Genomic DNA, 26,169 nt, shown 5'->3' with positions numbered 1-26,169 from the left:
AGACCCCAAAATAAAGTGTTACCATTATTATTATTATTATTATTATTTTATTTATTTATTTTTGCTACTGATCTTACTGATGGAAATATGGTAAAAGTATAGAGCAAATGTACTGACAAGCATTTATGGTAAACAAATGTAATTGCTATTAAAACGTGTATAGCATGTATTCAAATATTTGTAATTAAACATGTTTATGGACAGTAAGATAAACTTTAAAACAAGACTTAACGTGATTTACCTCTTTTCTGTCAGTTTACTGTATATCTAACTTTCAGCTTGTTGTCATGACAGCATAACTTGCGAAAACTGGGTAACCTTCAAATGATAAATATAAGGATTCCTGAAAGGAACATGAGGTTCCTCTCTTTAAAGCCGTTTACATGCTGTGAATTCGCTGCAACCAGGAATACAAGACTAGACTTTCATCCACCTCTTTACCGATTTAGACACTTTGCAGAACAAATTATAAATGGCATTTTACTGAATAATTCATACTCACAGAAATGCAAACTTCACACATTAAACCCTCTCGAGCACTTTCACTAGATGTGACTGTAACTGCTGTTTTCTTTTCTGCTAGACAACCTTAAGGAGAGCAAGAGTGTTTTAAACAACGAACAGAGGCATTGTGGGATTTGTGCACATGGCAGTCTGGAAACATTAACGTACATTCCAGTTACTCCTGCCCCGTTTTCTCTTGCAGATCTCCATTTTTTTCTCATAAGTGTCTTTCATTAGATCATCCTCACTCAATTTTGCTCAGACTCTAAAACCACATTGACATAAAACCATATTGACATAAAACATCACAAATCTCTCCAGGATTGGACAGGACACTTATCGGGGGCATTTACACTCACTTCATGCATCTTGATTCAATGTATTTCTATTCAGCTGGATCCATTTACGCTCGGCTTTGTGAAACAAATATAAATGTGCTCTACTATTCTTGCGCAACATTCCAAAGGTGGTTAAAAATATGACAATGAGTAAAATATGGAAAATCATGCTCTTAGGCATCCTTTTTTCTTGCAAACAATAAACCAGCTTAAAAATAGGCATTTTGAACTGTTTTTTTTTTCAACTTGACATTAAAACATGCTTAACTGAATAACCTAACAGAATGCTGATGTAGATACGCACAGTAAAATCTATGTGTCAGTAGTATTTTACTTAAACTGTGACCTAATAATAATGCAAATAAAATAAAAATGCCACTGTGATGTTATCATAACAGAGTTGAAGTATTAAGCGATTTATTCCCATTGATCGTCCAGGCTCAGAGGAGAAAAGGAAGGAAACACGTGTGCATAACACTTACATTTTTTAATAGAATTCATTTATAACAAATGGAACTTGTGTCAGCAAAGTACAGAAGGACGGCTTCTCGTACAGATGTGTCTTTTCACCAATGTCATCTAAGTATGAAAATAAAAAGCACTCCATTCATTCAGAGAGGAAAAAAAAAAATCAAATCAAATCAAAAAACATTTTACATTTACAACTAATTAGAGGTAATTTATGATTCTTTTTTTAACAAGCCATTTTTTCTTTACAACTGAATTGAATTAATTTCAGTCTATGCATCCAGATGTGAGAGTAACAGGGAGCTTAGAAACACCACGTGCACGTTTGCGTTCGTGACGCTTCAGTCTTTCAACCGGCTGAACGGGGGAAGAAGTGACACTTCGAAATCACCTGCTAAAGATGCTCTTTTCGCAACCGATTAGCTTTTTCTTAATTTTTTTTTTCTTCTTTTTCTCTTATTACTTGGGTAGTCTCTTTTCTGTGTTATTTACATACACACCAAGTGAAGTTTGAAGGAGATTCGTACGTTGGGTTCAAGTAAAATCCGTAATGGGTGCGGAATCAGTAGGGCAGTGCATAGAGATAAAGAGATACAAAGTGCAATTCTTCCTACTCGCCCCCACTGCAGTTGAACTCATGCATATTCAAATAAGATCCAGAACAGTGAAAGAAAAGCCGAAGTGGAGCAGATTGCACATTGAATCGCTGAACACTAGGTGGCGCTGACAGTTACATGAGGCTATGCAACAGCTGCTTGTTGCACGACATTGTGACCCAAGTGAGACGATGAAAACATTTGAAATAAACAACAAAATAAGCAAAAACACTGATTTCGGACTGACAATAAAATGTTTCATCTATTTGAAACAAGAAAGGGGGGAAAAAAGCATCTGGAATGCACATCCACAAAGCCAGTGAGGTTCAAGTGTCAAATAATATTCTTGTCTCAAAATTCGCATGTTAAATACTTAGTATCTTATCGCCTAGAGCTCTGCAGGATTTTCAGAATAAATTGGTTCTTTGAACTAGAGGTTTTGAGGTTCATTTTCCACTGCCGAAAATTCGCAAAAATGACAGGGGCATTTGACGCTAAAGCTTGGTCTTTAAAAAGACAGAAAGTCATTCATTTTTCCCAGGATTCTGCTTGTGCCACTCAAAAGTTTATAATGAGTAATACAAAAGAAATGATTTAACAGTATCGGGCCAGGCGGTTATCGAACGCTTTTCTTTCTTTTTCTTCTTTTTTTTCTCTGAGCCAAATTAAGGCCACAGAAAATTAAACAGTAATGATGGAATTACGTATTTGCATATATAATTTCATATAATATAAATCCGTATGCGTGGGAAATCAATTGATAAATACTCGAACATGAACTACTGAAATATACAAGTCGTTAAATGAATATCGTAAAAAAGAACAGGCATAAATATAAGGCACTCTAAATGCAAAAGAATGAACACGTGGATGTCTTGTGGCCTAGCAGATGCAAGACGATGACCTTTGACCCATGAGGTTGTGAATATGACGACAATCACCCCGTCCTCGTTAAACAAACGAGAATTGAACCCTCTGGCTGTAAAACATCGATTTATTGCACAAGAAAAGATGCTTTAAACGTAGTCTGTGTCCGTCTGTCCGTCCGTCTGATGTGCATTCCAGCGGAAAACGTCCTTCCAACGGATGTACAGAAACCCACCATCATTTCCATATATTATATTTATATATCTATATCTCCTCGCATATTAGTCATGTTTTGTGAATATACATTTTAATGTTATATAAATAAAGACATCATCTCTTTTAATATCTCTCTCTGGAAGAACTGAGATATCTTCTAACCTTTATACTCTGCCCACCCCATGATTCAGTATGTGTGTTTGTGTGTGTGTGTGTGTGTGTGTGTGTGTGAGTGTATGTGCTCACAAAACAAAATGCCACAAACCACCAGCAAAACAATGAAATAAAGAAGAGCACAGAGGTGCGAACATCAGGAAAAATAATAATAAAAAAATAAAATAAAACAAACATTGTTTAAAAAAAAAATACGGTCAGTTTGAACTGATTTCTGTCATAAAAAAATGAAGCACAGTCACAGAACTTAAAAGAAAAGCTGTGTTATTTGTGTAATTTCTTCAGACATCTAATCTAACGATCAGCGTGTCGTAGTTATTACTTTCAGCTCTGTCCGTTTGTTTAGTTTTCTTTTATGATGATGATGGTGGTGGTGGTGATGAAGTCTCCTCTCTTCATCAGTGACGTATCTCCTCGTATTGATTGTGGAACAAAACCAACTCTCTTTACATTGTGTATCGAGCTCCCCGTCTCACAGCGTCTCTTCGTTTATTGACTCCACAATGTTCCATTATGATTTGTATTCATGAATCCTCGAAGCAACGATTATTTCTGTGCGATGCTTCAGCAGTCTTGATTCACCTGTCTGAAATTATTATTATTATTACTATTTATTTATTCATTATTCACTTTTTGAAATCAGATCGGGGTGATTTTTCTTGGTCCACCTGGATATTTGTCTTTTATTGTCGTTTTTAGTATTTCTAGGTTTACGTTGCACATCCAACATGTAATCGAAGAGTTTAAGTTCTTTTCACAAGCAGGTATTTATGGCTCAGAAGAATTAAATGACCGCTGGATGTCCGATGGCCGATCCGTCTCCCTGACAGCGTGACGAAGATCTTATGTTGCATAGTGGTCGAAGCTCCCGAGATACTCCAACCCAGCTCTGTAACAAAACTGGTACTGATCCTGAGAGAGAGAGAGAGAAATGGGTGAAATCAGTGCCACGTCAAACAATCAGATCCATTATGTGCATTAATTCCTCTTATTTTTAATGGAGATTTATTAAGAATCTTAATATATGTTGGCCATAATTCAGAAAGAATTATGGGAATTAACAGAGAATTAACAGGAATTAAAGGGTTAGTTCACCCAAAAATGAAAATTCTGTCATTAATTACTCACCTTCATGTTGTTCCATACCCATAAGACCTTCATTCATCAAATTAAGATATTTTTGATAAAATCTGATAGCTCAGTGAGGCTTGCATTGCCAGGAAGACAATTAACACTTTCAGGTACCCAGAAAGCTACTAAGTTCAAAAAAGTTTATGGGATTACAGTGGTTCAACCTTAATGTTATGAAGCGACAAGAATACTTTTCATGTGCCAAAAAAACTAAATAATGACTTTATTCAACAATAACTAGCGATGGGTGATTTCAAAACACCGCTTCATGAAGCTTCAAAGCTTGACGAATCTTTTGTTTCGAATCAGTGGTTCAGAGCGCGTATCAAACTGCCAAAGTCACGTGATTTAAGTAAACGAGGCTTCGTTACGTGGTAAGTGTTTTGAAATTTCAATGGTTCACCACTGGGGGGCGTGACTTTGGCACTGATCCGAAACAAAATATTTGTAAAGCTTCGAAGCTTAATGAAGCAGTGTTTGAAATCGCCCATCACTAGGTATTGGTGAATTAAGTCGTTATTTATTTATTTATTTATTTTTTGGCACACAAAAAGTATTCTCGTCACTTCATAATATTAAGGTTGAACCACTGTAGTCACATGAACAGTTTTAAATACGTCCTTAGTAGCTTTCTGGGCATTGAAAGTGTTAATTGTCTCGCTGGCAATGGAGGCCTCACTGAGCCATCGGATTTTCTAAAAAATATCTTAATTTGTGTTCCGAAGATGGACGAAGGTCTTACGGGTGTGGAACGACATGAAGGTGAGTAATTAACCCTTTCGCACGTAAGTTTCAAATATTCTGTCTGACCCCCCAGCGTGAGTTTTTTTAAGGCGACCGTTATTTAGAACGTATCGCTTTATGGTTTCCATGGTGACGCGTCATTGCTTGTTATGTGACACCGCAGCACTGTATGAATGATGATCTGCTTTCATTTAATTTTTCCTATTTTATTCAAAATATTCACAAATTTGTTAACTATACCATGAAATATCTAATATTCCGATTGCCAAATATGTGCAAGTGGATGTGTTTTGCTGTTTAAACACCTTCATAACGATCGCGTTAGTTGAGCCATATGAGCGATGGGCGCCGCCATGTTAGTTTGCACCGCGCAGAGAATCGGATCTGTTGGATTTACAACCCGTGAATTTATCCACTTCTCCCGAAATACATGAAAGTAAGTGTGCCGGTGAACTGGGGAAGATTAGAGTAAGCTTTTCAGTTACTTTCACAATGTATATCTGATATGAATTAAACGTGTTGTCAAGTTATAATGGAAAGGGTTGTTATTTCCGCTTCTATAGACATCATTGTGTATTTTACAAACTCTAAATATATTGTTTTGTTAGTACTCATGTGCATTTAAATGTCTGAAACCTGAAATGAACATTATTTGGTTGAAAACACTGCATATATGTGATATGAAAAGCGCTGCGCGCGTCCGTCTCTGGTTTAGCGTCAGTTAAAGCGCGCACGCACATTTGAATTTGGCAGTTGATCATGTAATGCACTGAACGTTCTAATCACACCGGTGTGATCGTACGCTTCTGGGGCCAGCCAAGACTGATCACACCGGTGTGATCGTACGCGTTAAAGGGTTAATGACAGAATTTTCTTTTTAGGGTGAACTAACCCTTTAACAGGGTTGATGGTAGCAGCCCTGAAAGTTTTAAATTTTCACATAATTTTGACGTGAAACTTTTGACAATTTAGTTCTGATATTTTTACATATAAACGTTTTAATTATTAACCATTTACTATACAAAATCATGGTATTAAGGCTTACATTTGAATATAATCCCTTACTGACAAGCATAAGACAAAAAAGTTAATTCAATACTTAATTGTATTGAATGTGCAGTTGTAGTGTACTCCAAATCTGAAAAGTATATAAAAAAAAACTGTATTTGCAGATCATATTAATGAAATAAAAGGCTACTTAAGTGTACATTAAGTTAATCAAAAAGCACTCCAAATTTCAGGTAATTACATTTAATAATTAATTTGTTTAACTGCAATTAACATGCATGTAAGTGTTTGGAAACATTGCATTCAGTTCGCACTTGTGTATATTTAGTAGCACTTTACAATAAGGTTCCATTAGTTAAGTAAGGGATAATGTACATCCAGCCGGTTGTTATCTCAGAATAAAGCCTGACAGGGTGATCAGGACCCTGCCTTGCATCAGCCTGAAGGGCTTTATTCTGAGATAACAAGCGGCTGGATGTACATTATCTTGCTTATTACATGGCTACTTGCCACATAAATAAATAATTAGACACGAAATATTGATCTGAATCGAAATATTTTGTTAGCTCTTTAAACGCAAAGCTTCCATGGAGACAGCAGTTGCTAACGCGGCAAGTTCAAACTAGATGGACATTAAAGGGATACGGTACAGTCACACCACTTAATAAATGGCATTTTGCCACAAATAATTATGAGAATAAGAGATATTGATCTGAGATGGAACTGTTTTAAAATCTTACCTGTTTATCATCTTATAATCCAACAGTGTATAAAACAACTTTGCAAAATGGCAGCAGCTGCATTTGCATAGAACAAGAAAGAGCGAGTCCACGATACTGGATGACATAATTAAAGGTACAATATGTAAAATTTTTGCAGTAAAATATCAAAAAACCACTAGGCTAGTGTTATATATTTTGTCCAGCTGATTACAAACAATATCTCTAATGTTTTCAACTACTTGTAAATCATGAGAAAATTCCCATTCTAAACAGTGACACGAGGCAGTTCAGTCGCCTGTCAATGACTTCAGTTACCTTTGTTACCGCCTTTACTGAAACCAGAAACCACATGACAACAGTGCCGAGGACAAATGCGGAAGTAGTGTATAGCATCCAGCAAACCACTAGCTCGCTTCAAGCAGTTCCTTATTTACTTCTTGCACGTTTTATGGTGAATTGTGTTACTTATTTATGGAACATAATTACTGTTTACCATCTGCCGCTGGTTCTGTCGACAAGGAAAGCTCTCGTAAACTCATGACCGGAAAAGCGGAAGCGGCGCCGGCGACTGTGTCATAATAAAAGTCCCGCTGCTCGTGAGGTGTGTGTTGATCAATCGCTCCAGCTCCTCGTTCAGCTCCCGCAGCACTCGGTCCTGCTCTGCTTCATACTACAGTAACGTTAATAATCGCATCCACGAACATGAGTTCTTCCAGACTCCAATCCCTATTCTTTTGCACCGTCCGTTGAGATGGAGACCACATGTCCCAAGTTTCCGCTCTAAAACGTCATCAAACTACGCCTTTGTTTTGAATAGGCTTCTAGCGACCTCTAGCGGAAAAAAATATCACAAATTGTACCTTTAAATAAATGTACACAAAATATTGATTTGACTAAGTTTTAATAATTTATTAGCTCACCAAATGCAAAACTTTGACACTCCAAGCAAGCGTATAGCGCTGCTGACTTTAGTAACCCGGATGAGCCTGTGATATCAGTTTTCAGCGGTTGTTATATGGGAATAATACCGCGTTCCAGGCAACCCGTAACCCATGTTTTTCCAACCTTCTAGCCGTGAAAGTGCATTGGAACGGCAGTCAAACCCGCGACTTCCCACCCGTGAACTCGTACTATATCGATGTACTCCCAGTTCCACGCTCTGACGTCACATAGCCCGCGAAACAACAATGGCAGCCCCTACGGATGCAGTGTTTATGCAAGTGCACGGTAAAATAACATAAAATAAAAGGCATAACAGCTTCTCTTGCCTTATGCGCCATTTCCCTCCTCCGTTTCCCTCAAATAAGCAAGAAGTAAGCACCTTTGGCAATAGAAATAATTGTAAATGAGCATATGGTCTGCCATGCTTGTTTGTTTACACTCAGGCAGTTTGGCGTGACTTGCCTGGAACGCTACAAAGTCGTGAGTCGTGGTTTGAAGTCATGATTACAGGCTCAAAAACCTGCCTGGAACGCAGCATAACAAACTGCTGGATGGCGCGATTGACCAATCAGAATCAAGTATTCCACAGAGCTGTGTAATAACATTAGTTAACTACAATAGTTAACAAGGACTAATGATGAGAATGCCTCTAAAATGTTTATTAATCTAAGTTAATTTTAATTTCAACATTTATAAATACATTATTAAAATCAAAAGTTGTGTCCGTTAATATTATTTACACTAACAATGAACAGTAAACAAAGATTAATAAACACTGTAACAAATGTATTGCTCGTTGTTAGTTAATGCAACTAATGTGCAATTAAAGCAGGGGCGGATTCTTCATTAGGGCAATAGGGCAAAGCACCACCAAAGTGAGAAAGGGACACATTTTTCAATCACATTCAACCCTATGATTCAACCACAGAGTTACGCTAGCTGTCACTGCTAGACTGTTTGTTCTGCCTCATATAGTCCAATCAACGTCAATCACGCTCTGTGGAGCACCGCCTCTTTTTGGGTGATTTCAGTTCATTAAGAGAATTGCCCCGAGTGCTCCCATAGACTTCCATTCAAAGAACTTTTTTTTCGAACTGCAGGCACTGCAATGTATTCTCTATGGGTTCCAGGAGGGCTCGCACTAACGTTCTTTCGTCATCATACATAACCTCAACTTGTACAGCGATTGGTGGAAACAAACAGTCTTCTATTATTTATTTTTTTTTTTTGACATTTAATAATTTCCTCAGTGCATAATTTACATTTCACAGACATATTCTCCATCTGTAAATGTTAGAAAGTCGAGAAAATATTTCCGTTTTACAGCCAGGCGTGGACGAGCCTTCAGCAAGCACAAACTTCTGTGAACGAGCGCCGCCGTGCGCATGCGCGCCAAACAGACGGAGTTCAATCTGACTAAAATATACATTTTGCTAAAAATATTTGTTGTTGAAAATTTGTTTTTGTTGGCGAACATAATTATGCCATATGTAGAATTTCGAACCTACAACTAAGTGTATTTGTACGATAGCAGTAACTGTGCAAAGTGACTATTGTAGGGTAATCAAAATAATAATAATAATAATTAGTCTGTTTTTTTGTTTTTATTTATTTTGATTTTTAGTTTAGTGTATTTAACTTCTGCTTTAATTTATTATTTTTTTTTTTACATTTTGTTTTTAGATTGTAAAGTTACAATTTTAGAATATAGCCTAGGCCTAATGTGATTTGATCCCTTTTTTGCACAAAATATAGCATATAGTACACAGTTACATTAATGTTTATTTTAATAGCCTTCAATATGAACATTGTTTCTAGGACAATATTGGGCAGGATGTTAAATAACATTTTTTTAAATTAAATACAGATTTTTTTTAGATCCCAGCCCTATGGCATGCTTTAAATACTGCATTTTCCATGTTTTAGATAAGCAGTAATGATACATTATTATTATATCACTTGTTAAATGGTTATTTAACAATTAGCCTATTCATTCCTGCATTTATAAATAGTTTTAAATGCAGGAAAAAAAACATTTTGCACCAGCCGCCACTGCCTTAAAGTATTACCATATATTCTTTTAAAGTATTCCATAATGTAGCCTTTTTTGAATTATTCTTTTTTACAAGGGGGGTGGGGTGGGGGAGATGGGCTTCTCCTCAGATAGTTTATATCTTGAAATAATGGTAATGGTCAAGTTTTTTTGTTTGTTTTTCAATGTATGATTATAGTACACATTTTAGTATGTTAACAGTGTTGATTTGTAACCTGAGGAACTTCAGGTCTTTTTAATACTGCATTGTTAACCATAATCTAACAATATATAGAGAGATAATAAATACAAAATACTAGATTATATGGTCATATATTTTGTTCTCAAAAAGTGTGCTTATTTAATGATATAACAGAAAGTTGGGAAAACAGAAAACAAAAGAGTTTATGTGAAGGTTCAAGGGGAATTTACTGGGAAGTTTATATGATAGGCAGTTAAAAATAAAAATAAAAAAATCCAATGGCATTATTATTATTGCAAAAGGAAAAACTAAGCAGGATTTAAACAGAAAGAAACTATGACTCGACGTTTGAAATGCAATCTTTTTGGTAAAGCACATCAGTGATGTAATGTGACATCTTCTGAGCAGATTTTATGGATTTCTCGGTGAATTCACGGATGCGTGGCTCCTCTCATCTCCATAGCAACACATCAGTTCAGCGGTCTGCGACGTGAAGGCTTGCGCGCGCAGCTCTAATGCCGCTGCTTTTGTGTCGCGCATCTTGCTGCCACTCCGAGGTGAAAAGGAGGGATTGTGTTGTGCCGAGCGTGATATTCGAGCCTCATCACTTCGCTGTCGCATTGAACGTGGAAAATAATTTTACCCCATTGATGCTGGAAAAGGCCATTGTGGGGGTTAGCTGTGAAATTGCTTATCTGAACCAATTTGCATGGCTAACCTGAAGGGTTTGTCGTTATAAATGAGAATGAACGTTTGCGGGCCGAACAAAGCCACGTTCTTTTCCCCATCAGTGTCACAAACTCAATGCCCACGTGTCTCTTCATCGAACTAAAATCATAGAGGACATCTGAAAGATGAATCACTAAACTGACCTGCATGTTATTAGCTGTTTTAATTTGAAACAATGCTGAATGCTTGAGGAAGAGAAAGTATTTTTTAACCTGATTTAACCTGTTAATTGTCTTAAACTGAACTTGGTTGTAATTTATGAATGCTTTGGAATACAGATTTGAGGTTGGTTTCCTTTTAAAGAGGGCACTCATTATTAGCAGAAGCAAAAAGCATAAAATGCTATTTGAAAGAATAGTTAAAAGCATATGTTATAGAAGTTAAAGTATAATGAAAAGCAAATGTTCTGAATTTTTTCTTTCTTTTTTTTTTTGTGTGTACCAAATTTGAAGTTGATATCACAAAAATTGAGCTGCTAAAAATGTTTTAAAGTAGCAGTTCCATGGTCCAATTTCAAAATGGTTTTCACAGGATACATTTTGAGTGTTTAAGCTTTAGAATGATAGACAATAAAAAGCATGCCAATTGTACCAGGACAGCACTGACAGTTAATGAGTTAGTATTTTAAGCCAAAGTGTGAATCTGTTACTTACTTCGGTCTGGACCATCGCTGGCCGCTGTGTTCTTAACATCTTGACCGTCTGGAAGATGTCCACCACGCCTTCATACCGCATCCGCTCAAGAACGATACTGAGCGTGATGAAGACTCCTGTCCGGCCCACGCCAGCACTGCAGAGACATTCAACAAACCAGTCAGAACACAGAATAATCTAAATCATAATTTGAAGAGTCTTCAGATCACAACATTTGTCCACTGGATTTTTGATATTTCAAACCATTTTCTTGTAACATGCAAACAAAATTGACTGAATCTAACAAGTGTCTACTGGCAATATTTGAAGGCAAAACCATTGTTTTTCATGCACTGGTCAGTCTTGAGGTCTCTTTTGCTTCATAACATGTCGTCTTTCAGACTAGTGGAAAGAAAACATCCAAAATACACATTTAGATGTTTATTTTATTTACACTTTAACTATTTGTTTCTGCAGATTTCAATTACAATTTTCAGTGCGAATGTTTGCCAAAATTGTACGTCCTGATCGTCTATTAGAATTACTATATGAATTTTCAAGCAAGAAATTTAGGAGGCGTGTGCTGCTGTGTCCAACTTTCTAACAGGTGATGACTCACACGATCTCTGTGTTGTTTGTTTGGGAGCGGATCACGCTCAGTCAGTTTCACGAGGATGTTCACTGTGCATAGCATATGTAGCATATTTTGAAGCATACCAACATAGAGTTCTTCCTTTTGGTCTACACTTATTGCCTTGCTTATTGAAGTGCATGGATGTGACTCCAGCTCCATTTTGACTCCAGAGCATCCGTGGTCTGAATTACACCCACGACTGGCTGTTAGTGGCCCAGTCGGAGGAATTAGCGGTTCACCTTCAAGATGTCGTACTCACAGCAACATAATTACCATCATTCAAGGTCCAGAAAAGTGGTAAAGACATAGTTAAAATAGTGAACTAGTGTTAATTTCATTAATGAAATTTATGATGAAAAATGTTCGACAACAATGTTTTTTCCCCTGACTAAGACGAGACGATGACGAGACGATAATAAGGTCTTTAAACGATAACTGTGACTATATCAACATGCAATATTGTTGATGAAAAAATATGAGACTAAAATGTAGTTAAAAGAACAAAAACTTTATTTTTGTTGAAAAAAGAGAAGCCAAAACATTTCAGACTGCTGTACAAGCCTATTAGGCAAGCGTTCATGTTTGCATTTGCCAGATATCAAGAGCTCAAATCCCCCAATCAAAGCTTTTCTGTTAAATGGATATGTGCCTGGCTTTTTGCTTTAGGCAATCTGGCAACCATTCACACGCGCTCTCTACGGAGGAACCATGATCTGAAAACACAGACATACGGTACTGTACAAGTAAGCTGGAGTTCAGAAATCTCCATTTCATGTATTATGCTTAAATGAAAGTGTCATTCAGTCAGTCAGTGTTCTGTCATGGATCTCGACTGTATTGTTTGCTAATTAAGTTGCTTTCTATGGGGGATAAAAAAAACTCTTGGATTTCATCAAAGATATCTTAATTTGTGTTCCTACAGGTCTTACGGGTTTGGAACGACATGAGGGTGAGTACTTAATGACAGAAATTTCATTTTTGGGATGAACTAACCCTTTAAGGTGTTTGGGTTTGAGACTGAACCACAAGAAGAATTTGTTTGTCTCAGAGAACACATTTCTGAGGGTTATTTCCCACTCGGACGGAGTCGATCCTTGTCACTATGGGCAACGTCAGGTTAAGGCAGGATATTTTTGTCCGCCAACACCAGAAGCTACTGGGGCTTATAGTTGATGCAGCATTAAGCTTGCTGCAAATGCGACCATTCCAGTGATGTTTGGTGAGCAGGGGGGCTGTGCAACCCCCTATGGTTTATAAGGGTTTTGCGCAGAGGTCTTCGTACCCTTTTTTTGTGGGAAGACCCCGGTTTCTAACACAGGGTCCTGCGCTGGGGGAAAATTACCATTGCGGAACTGTTGCTGTGGACACCACTCTTATAGGCTAAGGGACCATCCTGAATGGTCTTCCAGCTCAGGATCTATAAAAAGGCCTTCAACTTTCACGGCACATCAACCTTGTGTCCCATGCTTGGGGCATGCTGCCATTGCAAGTGTTACAATGGATGTCCTCCTCATGACCTGGAGTATGATCTGGAATCACCAACCAGCTTATATAATATGGTCTGGAATGCCCTCCCAGTTTATAGCATAAGGGTTACAATGCCATGAACATTTGGAGTAAATGTGTGTAACCCGGTTCCCTGAGAAGGGAACAAGATGCTGTGTCTTCTTTGCCATACTTCATGCATGCCTGTATGGCTTCTTCAGACAAATTGAATTGGGGGATTCCATGATGTATATGCCCTTTTTTTGGTCTTAATGACTTGCTACACTTTGTAATCTGACCTCCGTTGGCCAATAGAACTGGCGTGAGTTCCTGCAGTTCGTTTTTACAGTTTTGTTTAAAACTTTACAGTTTTATATAGTTATATATCTACTGTGTATTCTGAACATTTTACAGAAGGGGTTTGTTTATATATATATATATATATATATATATATATATATATATATATATATATTTATATAATTATATAAATTAATATAACATGTATAACATCTTAAATATATATAAAATGAGGTATTTGTTATTAGATAATATTTTGTCTAACACATTTAATAGTTGTCTGAACAAAAGACAAGCGTTTTTTGTACTGATAGAAAGTGACTGCTCGGCTCTGTTTTTCTCACACAGACTTGTGTCTTTCTTACCTACAGTGGACCGATATGGGTCCATCCTGACCAAACTGCTCTTTCGTTTTATGCACTTGGCCAATGAAGTCAATGAAGCCTTCCCCTGACTTTGGCACACCTTGTTCTGGCCAGTCTGTGAACTGGAACTGCCTGACAGTCCGTGACTGTCCGTCCTGAAAGCAGAGAGAGACACAAACCAACATAAAGGAGCTGCAGCGACTCCCTGACACGTTACACCAATGGTCGGCAGACGCTGCGCTTGTCAAACACTGAAGAGAACATGACCCATGCTGAATGAGAGCTGAAAAGCCCAAGAAACAACAACAAAATATATATATATATACACACAGCTATGGAAAAAAAATTAAGAGACCACTTAACATTGATTTCTGAACTTGGAGTGGTCTCTTAATTTTTTCCATAGCTGTATATATATTAGGGCTGGGCGATGTATCGCATGCGATTGTCACGCGCATTTCGTCAGTAAAGCTGGTTCCCTGATTACCGCAAAATCGCCATCACCTGCTTTCAAATGGAGTGCCATTTAATAGACAGAACCGTAGTTCACTGACAAGCTACGCAATAACGCGTTCATTATCACAGATGAATCGCCTTCGATAATGAACGCGATATTGCGTAGATTGTCAGTGAACTACGGTTCTGTCTATTAAATGGCGCTCCATTTGAAAGCAGGTGATGGCGATTTAGCGGTAATCAGGGAACCTGCTTTACTGGTGAAATGCGCGTGACAATTGCATTCGATATATCTCCCATCCCTAATATATTATATATATATAATATATATATATATATATATAGATATATATATATATATATATACACTGAAAACAACCATTCAAAATTTGGGGTCAGTAAGATTTTACTTTTTTTTTTTTTATTAAAAATGTGTTATTTTAATTAGTATGGACACATTAAATTGATTAAAAGTGACAGTAAAGATTTACTTACAGACCCCAATCTTTTGAACAGTAGAGCATGAGTTGGAGCAGATAGTAAAGGAAAAGCATCATGTGTATATTTGGTGATAAACCAAGAACACCATGGTATTACCATGATATGTTTCAGAAACATGGTATCACCAGTTTTCAGTGTTTTTCTGTTAGAGGGATATGAGGCTTTAGCCACCCACAGCTCAGACGCGTGCCGCTTCACCTGAGCATGCGAATGAGTGATCCCAGACACTAATTCCTCTGATGTGGGCGGCTGAAAAGCTCCTGATGAGAAGCTTGGAGAGTTTGCCTTTCTTTAGTGATTTTGTATATCCCAGATAAGTGACGCAAAAGACAGAGACAGATATAAAATGGCATGAAGGTGCAAGTGAGGGTGTTTATCAGAATAAACGAGGGAATTAAGACTCCTGAAGACAGATACTCTCAAGCTGAACATGCAATATAACACACAAACAAAAGTAGAGTCCAAGGGTCTGGGGTCTTACCCTGGCGTCCGTCACTTTGAACTCTCTCAGGATGTACTGGGGCATGTTGTATTCAGCCATTGGATCCACAACAAAGTACTGATACCTGGCTGAACGCTCTGCTGGCCAGTATTGATGGCACTTTTCCTGATGGACAGACAGAATACAACAGTCTTCAAGCCTAAAGCATTGGTACAAATAAAAGCACTGGCAGGACCTATCATTGACATTGGGTTTAAAGGAAAAGTGAAGAAAATCTGCTGTTTTCGCAATGGTGTCACAATCACGAGGATTACGTCATATCTAAACAGATGGAATTTGGAGAATTTTCTTGGCAGACAGCTCAGTAGGCTTTCGAATCACTCTTGTGGTATTTTGATGTTGAAACAAATTTGAAGTTGAAATCATGTGACCATTTTGACTTTTGATTGTAGTCTGTAGAGTTGCCGAGACAGAAAATGTACACATTTTCTAAAGTATTTTTATCTTGTTTTCCAGATAATATGTAAAAGTCCTTAAAAGGGGTAAATTTACTTCTAGTATTTAGAGTTTTAGAGTTTTTTTTTTGGCATCTGCATTTTGTAAATGTACTCAAATATTTACATTTACAATTTTTTTTTTGTAGTTGTAAATGAAAGATTATTGTAGTAGGTTTTACATTAAAAAAAAATACTATTTCAGTCTTTCTAGTTCAAAATATGTTACTTGCCATGTCTTTGTAATTATTTGTTAAATTCACTAGCAATTTCTAAAATTGTTTCTACACCAAATTGTGTTTCAGTGTGCTTCACAAAAACTCATTGAGTAAGAAACATTTTTATACCTATATATATATATATAAAGAGAATATATGTATAAAATACAGATAATATATTTTAAGGTGATTTTTCTTCCCCCATTTGCAAACTGTCCACTAGCAAGCACAAACCTTAAGTCCAATTGCAAGGACATTTAGTCAGATTTTGATGATCAACAGATTTAGATGTTTAGACAAACAGCTGTCAAACACTCACTCTGCCCATTTCTCTGAGTTTGGTCAGCATCACTACGATGGTGGAGTTGTGTTCCCAAAGCATCCTCCAGAAATCTTCTGTAGTTTCGGCTAAAGGACCCTGCGTTGCGATGTAAGCCTTCTGTTGCCTGATGATACGGTGAGAAAAGAAACACATTTACCATTACATTAACATGCACACACACACAGACAGACAGATCTAGGCTTTTCTGCTCACCTGTACCCATCAATAAAGCTGGCATTGATGTAATCGGAGCCCTCAACTCCTCTGATTGGCTGCAGACAAACACGTGTGGACTCGTAGGGCATGATGTTAACCAGTCGGTTTTTGAATTTGTTGCAGGGCAAGTTGGCACTGATGAACCGTGAGGTGTGAGCTTTTGTGTTAGCTAACCGCTGCAAGAAACAAACGTAAACGGCATTAAAATAAAAACTAGCAAAAGTTTGTCTAGATACACACTGATTTTGGCTTGACAACAGATATGATGCTAAAGATGTTTGGAGCTTATTAAGGCCTTGTGGATATTTGGGTAGTTTGAAGAATTTGAGATGCAGACCAGGGGTCTTCAACTCCGGACCTCAAGATCCACTTTCCTGCGGAGTTTAGCTCCAACCCTTATCAAACACACCTGAACAAGCTAATCAAGGTCTTCAGGTATACTACAAAGTTGCGGGTAGGTGTGTTTAATCCAGGTTGGAACTAAACTCTGCAGGAAAGTGGATCTCGAGGTCCAGAGTTGAGGACCCCTGTACTAGACAGACACAATTTGCTAAGTGGTTGCTAGGGCTTTTTAGATTGACAGACAGAAGAACAAATGGATGGATGGAAGGATGGATGGATTGACAGACAAACAGACAGACTGACAGACAAATATTCAGTATGATGATGTGTTTCAGAAGAGGTTTAATGTCTTTAACTGTTTTGAACTTGGTCATGAAAACAAGAAAGTGAAAGCAAATGTGGCTCATGCTGAAAAAAAAACTAGCAAAGAAATGTTTGGTGCTAGTGTGAGAACAGCACAGGGATCTCTGGGCTCCTGAAGGAGAAACCACAGGCCCCATACTGTCTCTGCGGCTGGTGGAGAGAGAGCTGGAAAGCCGGCGTGTGGTGGCCTGAGACGGTCCAGACACCATCAGCCAAGCCTCACCAGCGGGGTCAACTTCAGGGCCGGGGTTTTGCTCGCTCAGGGATCATGATGTGGCCTGACATTTGATCACTTTCTTACTCTGGGTAAATAGATTTCTGTTTGACAAACTGCAGGCCGTGTAAAATGTGGCGGGGGTTGAATAACAGAAGAGAGACAAGCAGCTTCCTGTGGCAAAGCTGGCGGTTCTGCTGCAGTCATTTCAGGAAGGAGGGGCCAGAGCTTGTGGTCGGATGTCTGTAAATATGTGACATGATCTGACCATTTTGAGGCCCCTTCCGTTCAGATGCGAGTTTGATCTAGAGTAATCAGATGAGTTAGTGGATGGGACACTAGACAGATAAGCTTAACAAGATACTGCCCTTCTCATAACTACTTCTTTGCTAGTAGTTATGAGAAGGGCAACCCTTTTTTTTGTGAATCGATTCACAGGTTGCTTCTATGAATAATTAAAGAGCGAGACAGACAGATAAAATGATAGACAGATGTGGATAGAAAGACTGACATGGAACGATACATAGATAGGACGATAGATAGGACTATAGAACGCAAGAACAAATGATGGATGGATGGATGGATGGATGGACTGACAGAAAAACAGACAAGTTTTTGAATTTTACATTTTTGTCATTATGGTGGCAAACATTGGTTAACAATCCCAACTCTCGTTAACATTTATCTTACCTTAAACTCCAGCTCCATTCCGGTAACATTCTCTCCGGACTCGATCTGCGTGAGCTTCTGGATGTAAGCATACAAGTTCCGGGCGGGAACCTCGGTGGTCCCGCAAGTGACGGCCTCCTGGAGCGCGTCGTGAATGAAGACATACTGGTCTTCCGTCTGGACCATGTAGTTCCTCTGTGCACGCATGAGCGTCACGTGACCATAGATGTCCACCGTCTTCTCATGTTTAATTCGCTCCAGCATGGCGTCGATGACGATGAAGCAGCCAGTTCGGCCCACACCGGCACTGTCAGTCGAAATGGATGATAAACAAGAGGACAGATGTTTTATGTTTTGTGTAGTTTGTGTTCAGGTCCTTTGATACCCCTTTTCCACCGGTATGGTTCCGGTGTGGGTTCCTGGCCTGTGTCTGTTCTCAAACCTAAACTGGCCAAATAGACCAGTTCAACTCTGGCCCTAAAAACTTGCTGGTCTCGAACGGAGCTGGGGGTGGAAAATGCTGTTGCTGTCTATGGCGGTCTCATAAGCAATGTAATAACACTGCGCTACATTGCTCTCTATATCTAAATATATAAAAAATGTGAGCGCGAGAGAGACCCAGTGTGAGACGGTTTCAGTTTTAATATATCCCCAAAAAGAACATGATAGTACCAGGAGTGTATGCGAGCTACCGGTGTTGTGACACAATTTTGACCCCAGCCAAATTACTACCCCTCTAGTATTAGTAGGTTTAGGATTAAGAGTGGGGGAGGGGTTAGGATTAGGCATTCAGGTAGTGACTTCAACGAGGGGGTAATAATTTGGCAGGGAGTCGAAATTCAGCACAACACCGGCACGCCAGAATCACTCCCGGAACTGTGAACAGCAAAACAGAAGAAATGTAGCAGAAATGTAGCAGCATTATGTCACCATTCATTCCTCAAGTCTGTGGAAACACGCGGCTCCAGTTTGCATGGCCAAGAATAGGCTCAGGATCCAGAACTCAAAACATTCTGGTGGAAAAGGGGTATAATTGGTTTCGTTGACAATGACTACATCTACATGCACCCTCATAATGAAATTATAATGACATTCAGGCAATATAATTGTAGTAAAACATGCGGCATATGCTGAATTTAATCTCAATAAACAGGCATGTAAACACTTTAATCGCATCTATTTCACTTTGACCAAAGTGCACATGTGCTTGTGGGGCACATGTATGACTGTGCTGAAGAAACTGAGTTCAAGTTGACAGCAATTAACAACATGAATATAATGCAAATATTGATGGTTGAAAACATAGTCGACTTTTTAGGCGCTTCAACAAAATCCAATAGAAATGTGTTCTGCATTTGACAAGTAGATGAAAACAATGGCCAGTAATATACATTATATACAATATACGCAGTAAAAATAACAATTCTTAGTGAATCATCAGAGTAATGAAAATAGCATGTAAACGGGAGTGAAGAGGTTTGCTTATGTCATGCCAACATCTTACTGTGATTAAGTCCTTACTCTGATTATTGGAAATAATCACATTATTGGTGCACATGTAAGCATAGTCAGTGAGTGACACGCCAAAGCTACTCTGTATTTCTGTCATAAATGCAAAACATTTGTCGCAGTCAAACAGTATTTAATGGCAGAGATTCTGCTGAGTGGATGAGGCCGTTCTTGACTCGGTTTGATTGCCGTACACCTGTGCTCGCTATCAGAGGAAAACAAGCCCTCCATTTAGCCTCTCAGCCTCTCTAACCTCCATCTACAGACTCTAAAAGCCTCCATCTACTTTCCTCTTTCCATCACTTTGAAGAGGCCAAAGCTTTGCTAACTTCCTGAAGCGCCGCAATTGACGTCAACCACCGACACCTGAGATCAGAGCCCTTCATTAAAGACTACATACGCTCATATTAATGCTCTTCCTGCATGAATACGTGCGCACATTGAGAATTCTTAGCAATGACACATTTTAGCTAGAATAACATACAGGGAACTTTCATTAATACATACACAAAGTTTCCAAAAGCCATTTTGAGGAGCTCCTGACGAGAAGACCATTCACAAAGTCTCAGGATTCTTATTTCTTATTATTTCAGCTCTTTTTGGCTAAATTCCAAAGCAGCATCACATGTATCATTAGCAGATAAGGCAAACCCAGAATGCACTGCAACAAGCCTAAACCCATCCACGTATCCTTACAGACAATTTAGTGTCTTTGGATGTGGGTGAAACCATGGGGAAGAAGATGGACAAGCGTGAATATACTACATAAATATACTTAATATGCAATCAATACTAAAAAAAAAAAATGTATCAATATAGTTCAAATCTAATTAAAATGTATTGTTTTACCAAATATTCGTGATTATTTTTATGCTTCTCTTGTATGCTTCATGAGCTGAGCACTGGTTGTATGAATCATTGAGCTGCTGTACAAATCACTCACTGACAAGCTTTAATTTCAGACAAAAACTAATAAGACAAAACAAGCATTAAAATAAGCAGATAAAAAACATGAGATTTCACCCCCTAATTTAATTTTCTTTTAAGAACCAAGAGTCTTAGGAAAGTGTGATTTCTAATAAAATCGAAAACTTCATGAGAATTTTTATGAATATACAGTACGTTTTTCTAGTTATGTCAAGCTGTAAAATATTTTAATGGGCAGAAATTGTGAGTAAAATATATCATTCAGTAAAATACCAAGAAAAAAAAAAAAAATCTGATACAAGGGCTAGTTGTCACACAAGGAGATTTCACAAGTTTCCTCTCAGTAAATAGCAGGTTTTAAGGTTGTCAAAAAGGCAATAATGTTCAAAAACATTGTAGCAAGTTGTCAGGGTCTTGTCGTGTTTGTGTGAGTGTACGGCTTTGGGGTTGTAAGGTGTCTGGATCCTGACACTCTAGTCTTGGTTCAGTTTCAGTGTCGGGGTCCTGACATCAATGCTCTGTGGACTTCTGTCTGTCTTGTGTCTTGTTTTCTATTTGGGCACATGGCGGCAGTGCGTGTTTGTTTGTCTGCCTTGTGCTCTTCTGTCAGTCTTGTCTTGTGTGTGTGTGAGAGAGAGCTTGTTTTTGAAAAATGTTTTTGAAATATTACACCCTTTAACATAACCATGAGTTTCAACAGACTACTAACTACAGGTCAACCGATATTTCGCCAAGGCCAATATATTGGCCGATATTTGGTAAGTTTGTTTGGCCGGTGTGTCGGAACTTTTATTTTGACAACTCTGAGAATGTCAGCGCTTGAGCATACAGCACTGCCAGTTTACAGTATCTATTTAACAGTTCTTCCTAATTTGTTATTACATAGAACTGTTAAACAAAGAAAGTAAATGGAATAATAATAAAAAAAATAAAAATATTACAGTGTTTGCTTTTATATTATTAGTAATAAAAAAGGCAAACACTATTTTACTTTCTCATTTACCATCAGCATTCAGCAAATACACATTTATAGGATATCATTTGTGTATCAATATGTACTGTGTGCATAACGGTCAGTCCGTATGGATAGGATGAGAGATCAGCTGTTACTGGTCACACACGATTGACAAACTTTAAACCCTTGATTTCAAACTATGCTGCGTTATATTCAGTTGCCCACTGTCATATTAATGTCATTTTCAATTTGTGCTGTATGTAAAATTAGTGTTACCTTGTCTTTAATTGAAAATTGTGATTCCCAGTACGCTCCACAGTGTTTACTTATTGTGAAAAATACTGTAATAGGATTACAGAATCAAGCAGTTGCCATATAAATTATAAGTCTGATTATTTTACAGATTTATTTTTTATTCATTTTCAAAATATTTATTTTTAATTTATATAGCCTATCTATATTTATATACATACAGTACAGTCCAAAAGTTTGGAACCACTAAGATGTTTAATGTTTTTAAAAGAAGTTTCGTCTGCTCACCAAGGCTACATTTATTTAATTAAAAATACAGTAAAAACAGTAATATTGTGAAATATTATTACAATTTAAAATAACAGTTTTCTATTTGAATATATTTCACAAAGTAATTTATTCCTGTGATGCAAAGCTGAATTTTCAGCATCATTACTCCAGTCTTCAGTGTCACATGATCCTTCAGAAATCATTCTAATATGCTGATCTGCTGCTCAAGAAACATTTAATGTGTACAATTGTACAAAATATTTGTGTACAATATTTATTTTCAGGATTATTTGATGAATAGAAAGTTCAAAAGAACAGTGTTTATCTGAAATCGAATTTTTTGTAACATTATAATTGTCTTTACTGCCACTTTTGATTGATTTAATGCATCCTTGCTGAATAAAAGTATTCATTTCTTTAATTTCTTTTCAAAAAAATAAAAATAAAAATTCTTACTGACCCCAAACTTTTGAACGGTAGTGTATAATGCTACAGAAGCTTTGTATTACAGATAAATGCTGTTCTTTTGAACTTTCTATTCATCAAGGAATCCTGAAAAAAAAGTACACAACTGTTTTCAACATTGAAAATAATCATTAATGTTTATTGAGCAGCAGATCAGCATATTAGAATGATTTCTGAAGGATCATGTGACACTGAAGACTGGAGTAACGATGCTGAAAATTCAGCTTTGCATCACAGGAATAAATTACTTTGTCAAATATATTTAAATAGTACACAGTTATTTTAAATTGTAATAATATTTCACAATATTACAGTTTTTTACTGTATTTTTAATTAAATAAATGTAGCCTTGGTGAGCAGACGAAACTTCTTTTAAAAACATTAAAAATCTTAGTGGTTCCAAACTTTTGGACTGTACTGTATATCAGCCATCACCCACTGTGCTCCCTAAGATGTCAGCATCAGCCATCAAAAAAATCAGCGACCACCATGACTAATGCATGTAAACCAGGCCTTGTCTCTTTATTTTGCATATGCCCTGGGTGGGAATTACTTAAATGAGGAATATTGTGAAGTGTTTGTTCCCAGAAGAAAACTCAAGACAACATTCGAGGCGGTTCAGGGAGTTCAGAAACAGTGCTTACTAATATAGAGAATTTTATATTAGTTTTATATTAGTTTTAACATTTCAGATCTTTTCCCTGCTCAAACAGCAACATTACACAGTAAAGAAAGTTAAAGGCATAGTAGCATAATAGAAACCCTTTAAATAAACTAAAGAAACTGACTTATCCACTGATATAAAATCAGTGGATAACTGAAATATCCACTGATTTTGGCAAGGCTTCATTTTCCGTGGTGAAATTTGATGAGGGGTGTGTTATGACAGGTTTCATGAGATTCACTCAAACATACTTTAGAAATCAGCGCTGTGTCTGATTTACCTATCACAAACCCTACGTCCGTCTCTTGGTCAGTGACCTCTATGACATTCAATCATGCGACTGAATGGACTTTCTCTTTTGTTGCAATAACGGCTGACTGGCTGCGTGTCTGTGGTGACCCATGGGTTACAGGTCACGGCGGTAAACGCCCTCTTTACAGCTAACACTGCTCTCAGCGAGAGGACACGCATGGCTATCAGCATCGATTCGCCAGCTTTCACGAAAGCATTGTAAGCGTATGCAATCTGAATTTTCATTCTGTGCTGGGCAAATCGTTTAACAGCGATAAATGCCTCCAGTGCGGTTAATTACCCACAAGAGCTTTTGTTTTGCCTGACAAACAGCACATATAATCTCCTGCCCACACGTTAGCGTGTCACATGCAAAGCTTAAAACTTTCTCTGCTCTTCCCGAAGGATGCGTCAACTTTCTGACACTAGCCACGAAATGAAAGAATGAGGTTTTTTAATGGTCAGGCGAGAGCTCGCGGAGGGGGACGGTGTTTTAGAAAGGATTAACGTCTCGCTGTCGAGCTGTTATCTGATCTGAGCCGAAAGGAATTCAAAGTCTCCATCCCAATGAATGATATTAATTCCTGTATTCAGCACGCAAGCCAGCCAGAGAAAAGAGGGGAAATAAGGATTTTTTCAATTTCAAGCGCTCCGCTGGGAGCTCTAATTAACTGCCGTATGTGTTATTTTTAAGGGTTTACTAATCCTTGTTTTCTATCTGGCAGTTTTCCGATGGAAGCTCGTGGCTTGCTTTTTTTGCATGCCTCTCGCTGCCTGATGTATTTGTGCTGCTTTCGCTTAGAGGGGAATTTAACAGATGGTTTCATATCTGGGTTTTCCATAAATGCAAGAGTGCCTCATGTTGTGCCATGCACTAAAATCATGTTTCTTTGTACAAAGACACACAGGCGAAGTGTGTGTTTAAAACTTGAGACCAAGAATGGGACTTTTTTTTGCTAGTTCTACTTCAGATATCATATATATGTGTGTGTGTGTGTAAGTACTGTGTAATTAATATGTATAAATACATATATTAATGTATGTAAGAGAAATATGTTATTTATGTACAAAATATTTTTAGATATAATATAAATTATATACAAATATAAATAAATACATATACTTGTAAATATTTCTCAAATATATACATGGATGTGTTTGTATTTATATATACATAATAATCACACACAGTTCACCCACATATTAGGCAAACTCAAACTTTTATTTTGTATGTGATTAATCACGATTAATCGTTTAACAGCCCTAATGTGTATATATATATATATATATACACACACACACACACACACATATGAGCAGCCGTGCGATATGGCTGTATATCAGCACGGCTGTGATTCATCCGTAGGCACGAGTGCCGTAGGAGCCCTGGAGCTCGCATCCTCAAAAACGTCTAAACAAATTGTAAAATAGGCGCTATAAGTAAATACGAGTCACATATTTCAGGCCTAAACAACTACATTCACACCTAAAAACTGGTACAACAAATGTAGTATTCACAAAAATTACGTTGGATTTGCTTGTCCGCCATGATGGTCAGCTGAGTGATACAAACGGTGAAAAGGTAGGAGTGCTGTTATGACTGAAATATCGCACGGCTATCAGCCAATCAGATTCGAGAACCAGACAGCATTGTTGTATAAATATATTTATAAATACATATAATATCAGTGCATTAATATGGGTTACACCACCTGTGAGACATACGTAAACTTTTATAAGATATGCCTAATGTTTGCTTGAGTTGTTCATTGTTTTACATAAAACTCAAACCTTAGCAGATAAATAGTGGCCAAAAAAATAAAACTGGATTTGGAAACACTACCATTCCAATGTTTTTGAGAGAGAGAGAAAAAAAAAATGCAGCCTTCTTCTACTCATAAAGGCTGCATTTATTTGATCAAAAATACAGTAAAAACAGATAAATATTACTACAATTTAAAATAACTGTTTTCTATGTGAATGTATTTTAAAATGTATTTTAATTTATTCCTGTGATACAAAGCTGCATTTTTATCAACCTTACTCAAGTCATCAGTCACATGATCCTTCAGAAATCATTCTAATATGCTAATTTTAATATGCTCAATTGCCAATTATTTTTCTTGCTCAATTGTTAATAAAACTTTTTTATTTCTTTTTATTTCAAGTTTTTGTTGCTTAATATTTTTGTGGAAAATGTGATGCATTTTTTCAACATTCTTTGATTAATAGAAAGTTGAAAAGAATATAGAATATAGCTGTAAATAAATATAAATCCTTTGTAACATTATACATGCCTTTACTGTCACTTCTGATAAATTTAAGGTGTCCTTGCTAAAAAAAAACAAGTATTAAATAAAAAAAATAATTTAAAAAATCCCAAATTTTTGAACGGTGAACAATAAAATATTTACATATTACCAACAACATAAAATGCATATTACATTCATTGTTGGAGTTTCATGATAATTTTCATTGTGCTATTAATAATATAAATATAAATATAAATA

General features: G+C 37.2%; 1 protein-coding gene across 8 annotated transcripts in view; it reads right to left on the bottom strand.

The window, feature by feature from the left end:
• Positions 1 to 1,314: 1,314 nt before the first annotated feature.
• The window catches only part of LOC137030008 (receptor-type tyrosine-protein phosphatase delta), a 209,045-nt gene continuing 184,190 nt past the window's right edge, over positions 1,315 to 26,169 (bottom strand). For all 8 annotated transcript variants that reach the window (XM_067399912.1, XM_067399910.1, XM_067399914.1 and 5 more), the window contains 7 exons: positions 18,348 to 18,633; positions 16,736 to 16,914; positions 16,520 to 16,646; positions 15,528 to 15,653; positions 14,090 to 14,244; positions 11,327 to 11,462; positions 1,315 to 4,075 (listed from right to left, as the gene is read on the bottom strand). In XM_067399912.1, the coding sequence (XP_067256013.1) occupies positions 4,007 to 4,075; positions 11,327 to 11,462; positions 14,090 to 14,244; positions 15,528 to 15,653; positions 16,520 to 16,646; positions 16,736 to 16,914; positions 18,348 to 18,633 (1,078 nt within the window). In that variant the 3' untranslated portion in view covers positions 1,315 to 4,006. The remainder of the gene's footprint in view (positions 4,076 to 11,326; positions 11,463 to 14,089; positions 14,245 to 15,527; positions 15,654 to 16,519; positions 16,647 to 16,735; positions 16,915 to 18,347; positions 18,634 to 26,169) is intronic.

The sequence above is a fragment of the Chanodichthys erythropterus genome, chromosome 11, assembly GCF_024489055.1.
Source record: "Chanodichthys erythropterus isolate Z2021 chromosome 11, ASM2448905v1, whole genome shotgun sequence".
Classification (NCBI taxonomy): domain Eukaryota; kingdom Metazoa; phylum Chordata; class Actinopteri; order Cypriniformes; family Xenocyprididae; genus Chanodichthys; species Chanodichthys erythropterus.
The sequence above is the reverse complement of the archived record's forward strand: the minus strand, read 5'-3'. Positions and strand labels throughout refer to the sequence as shown.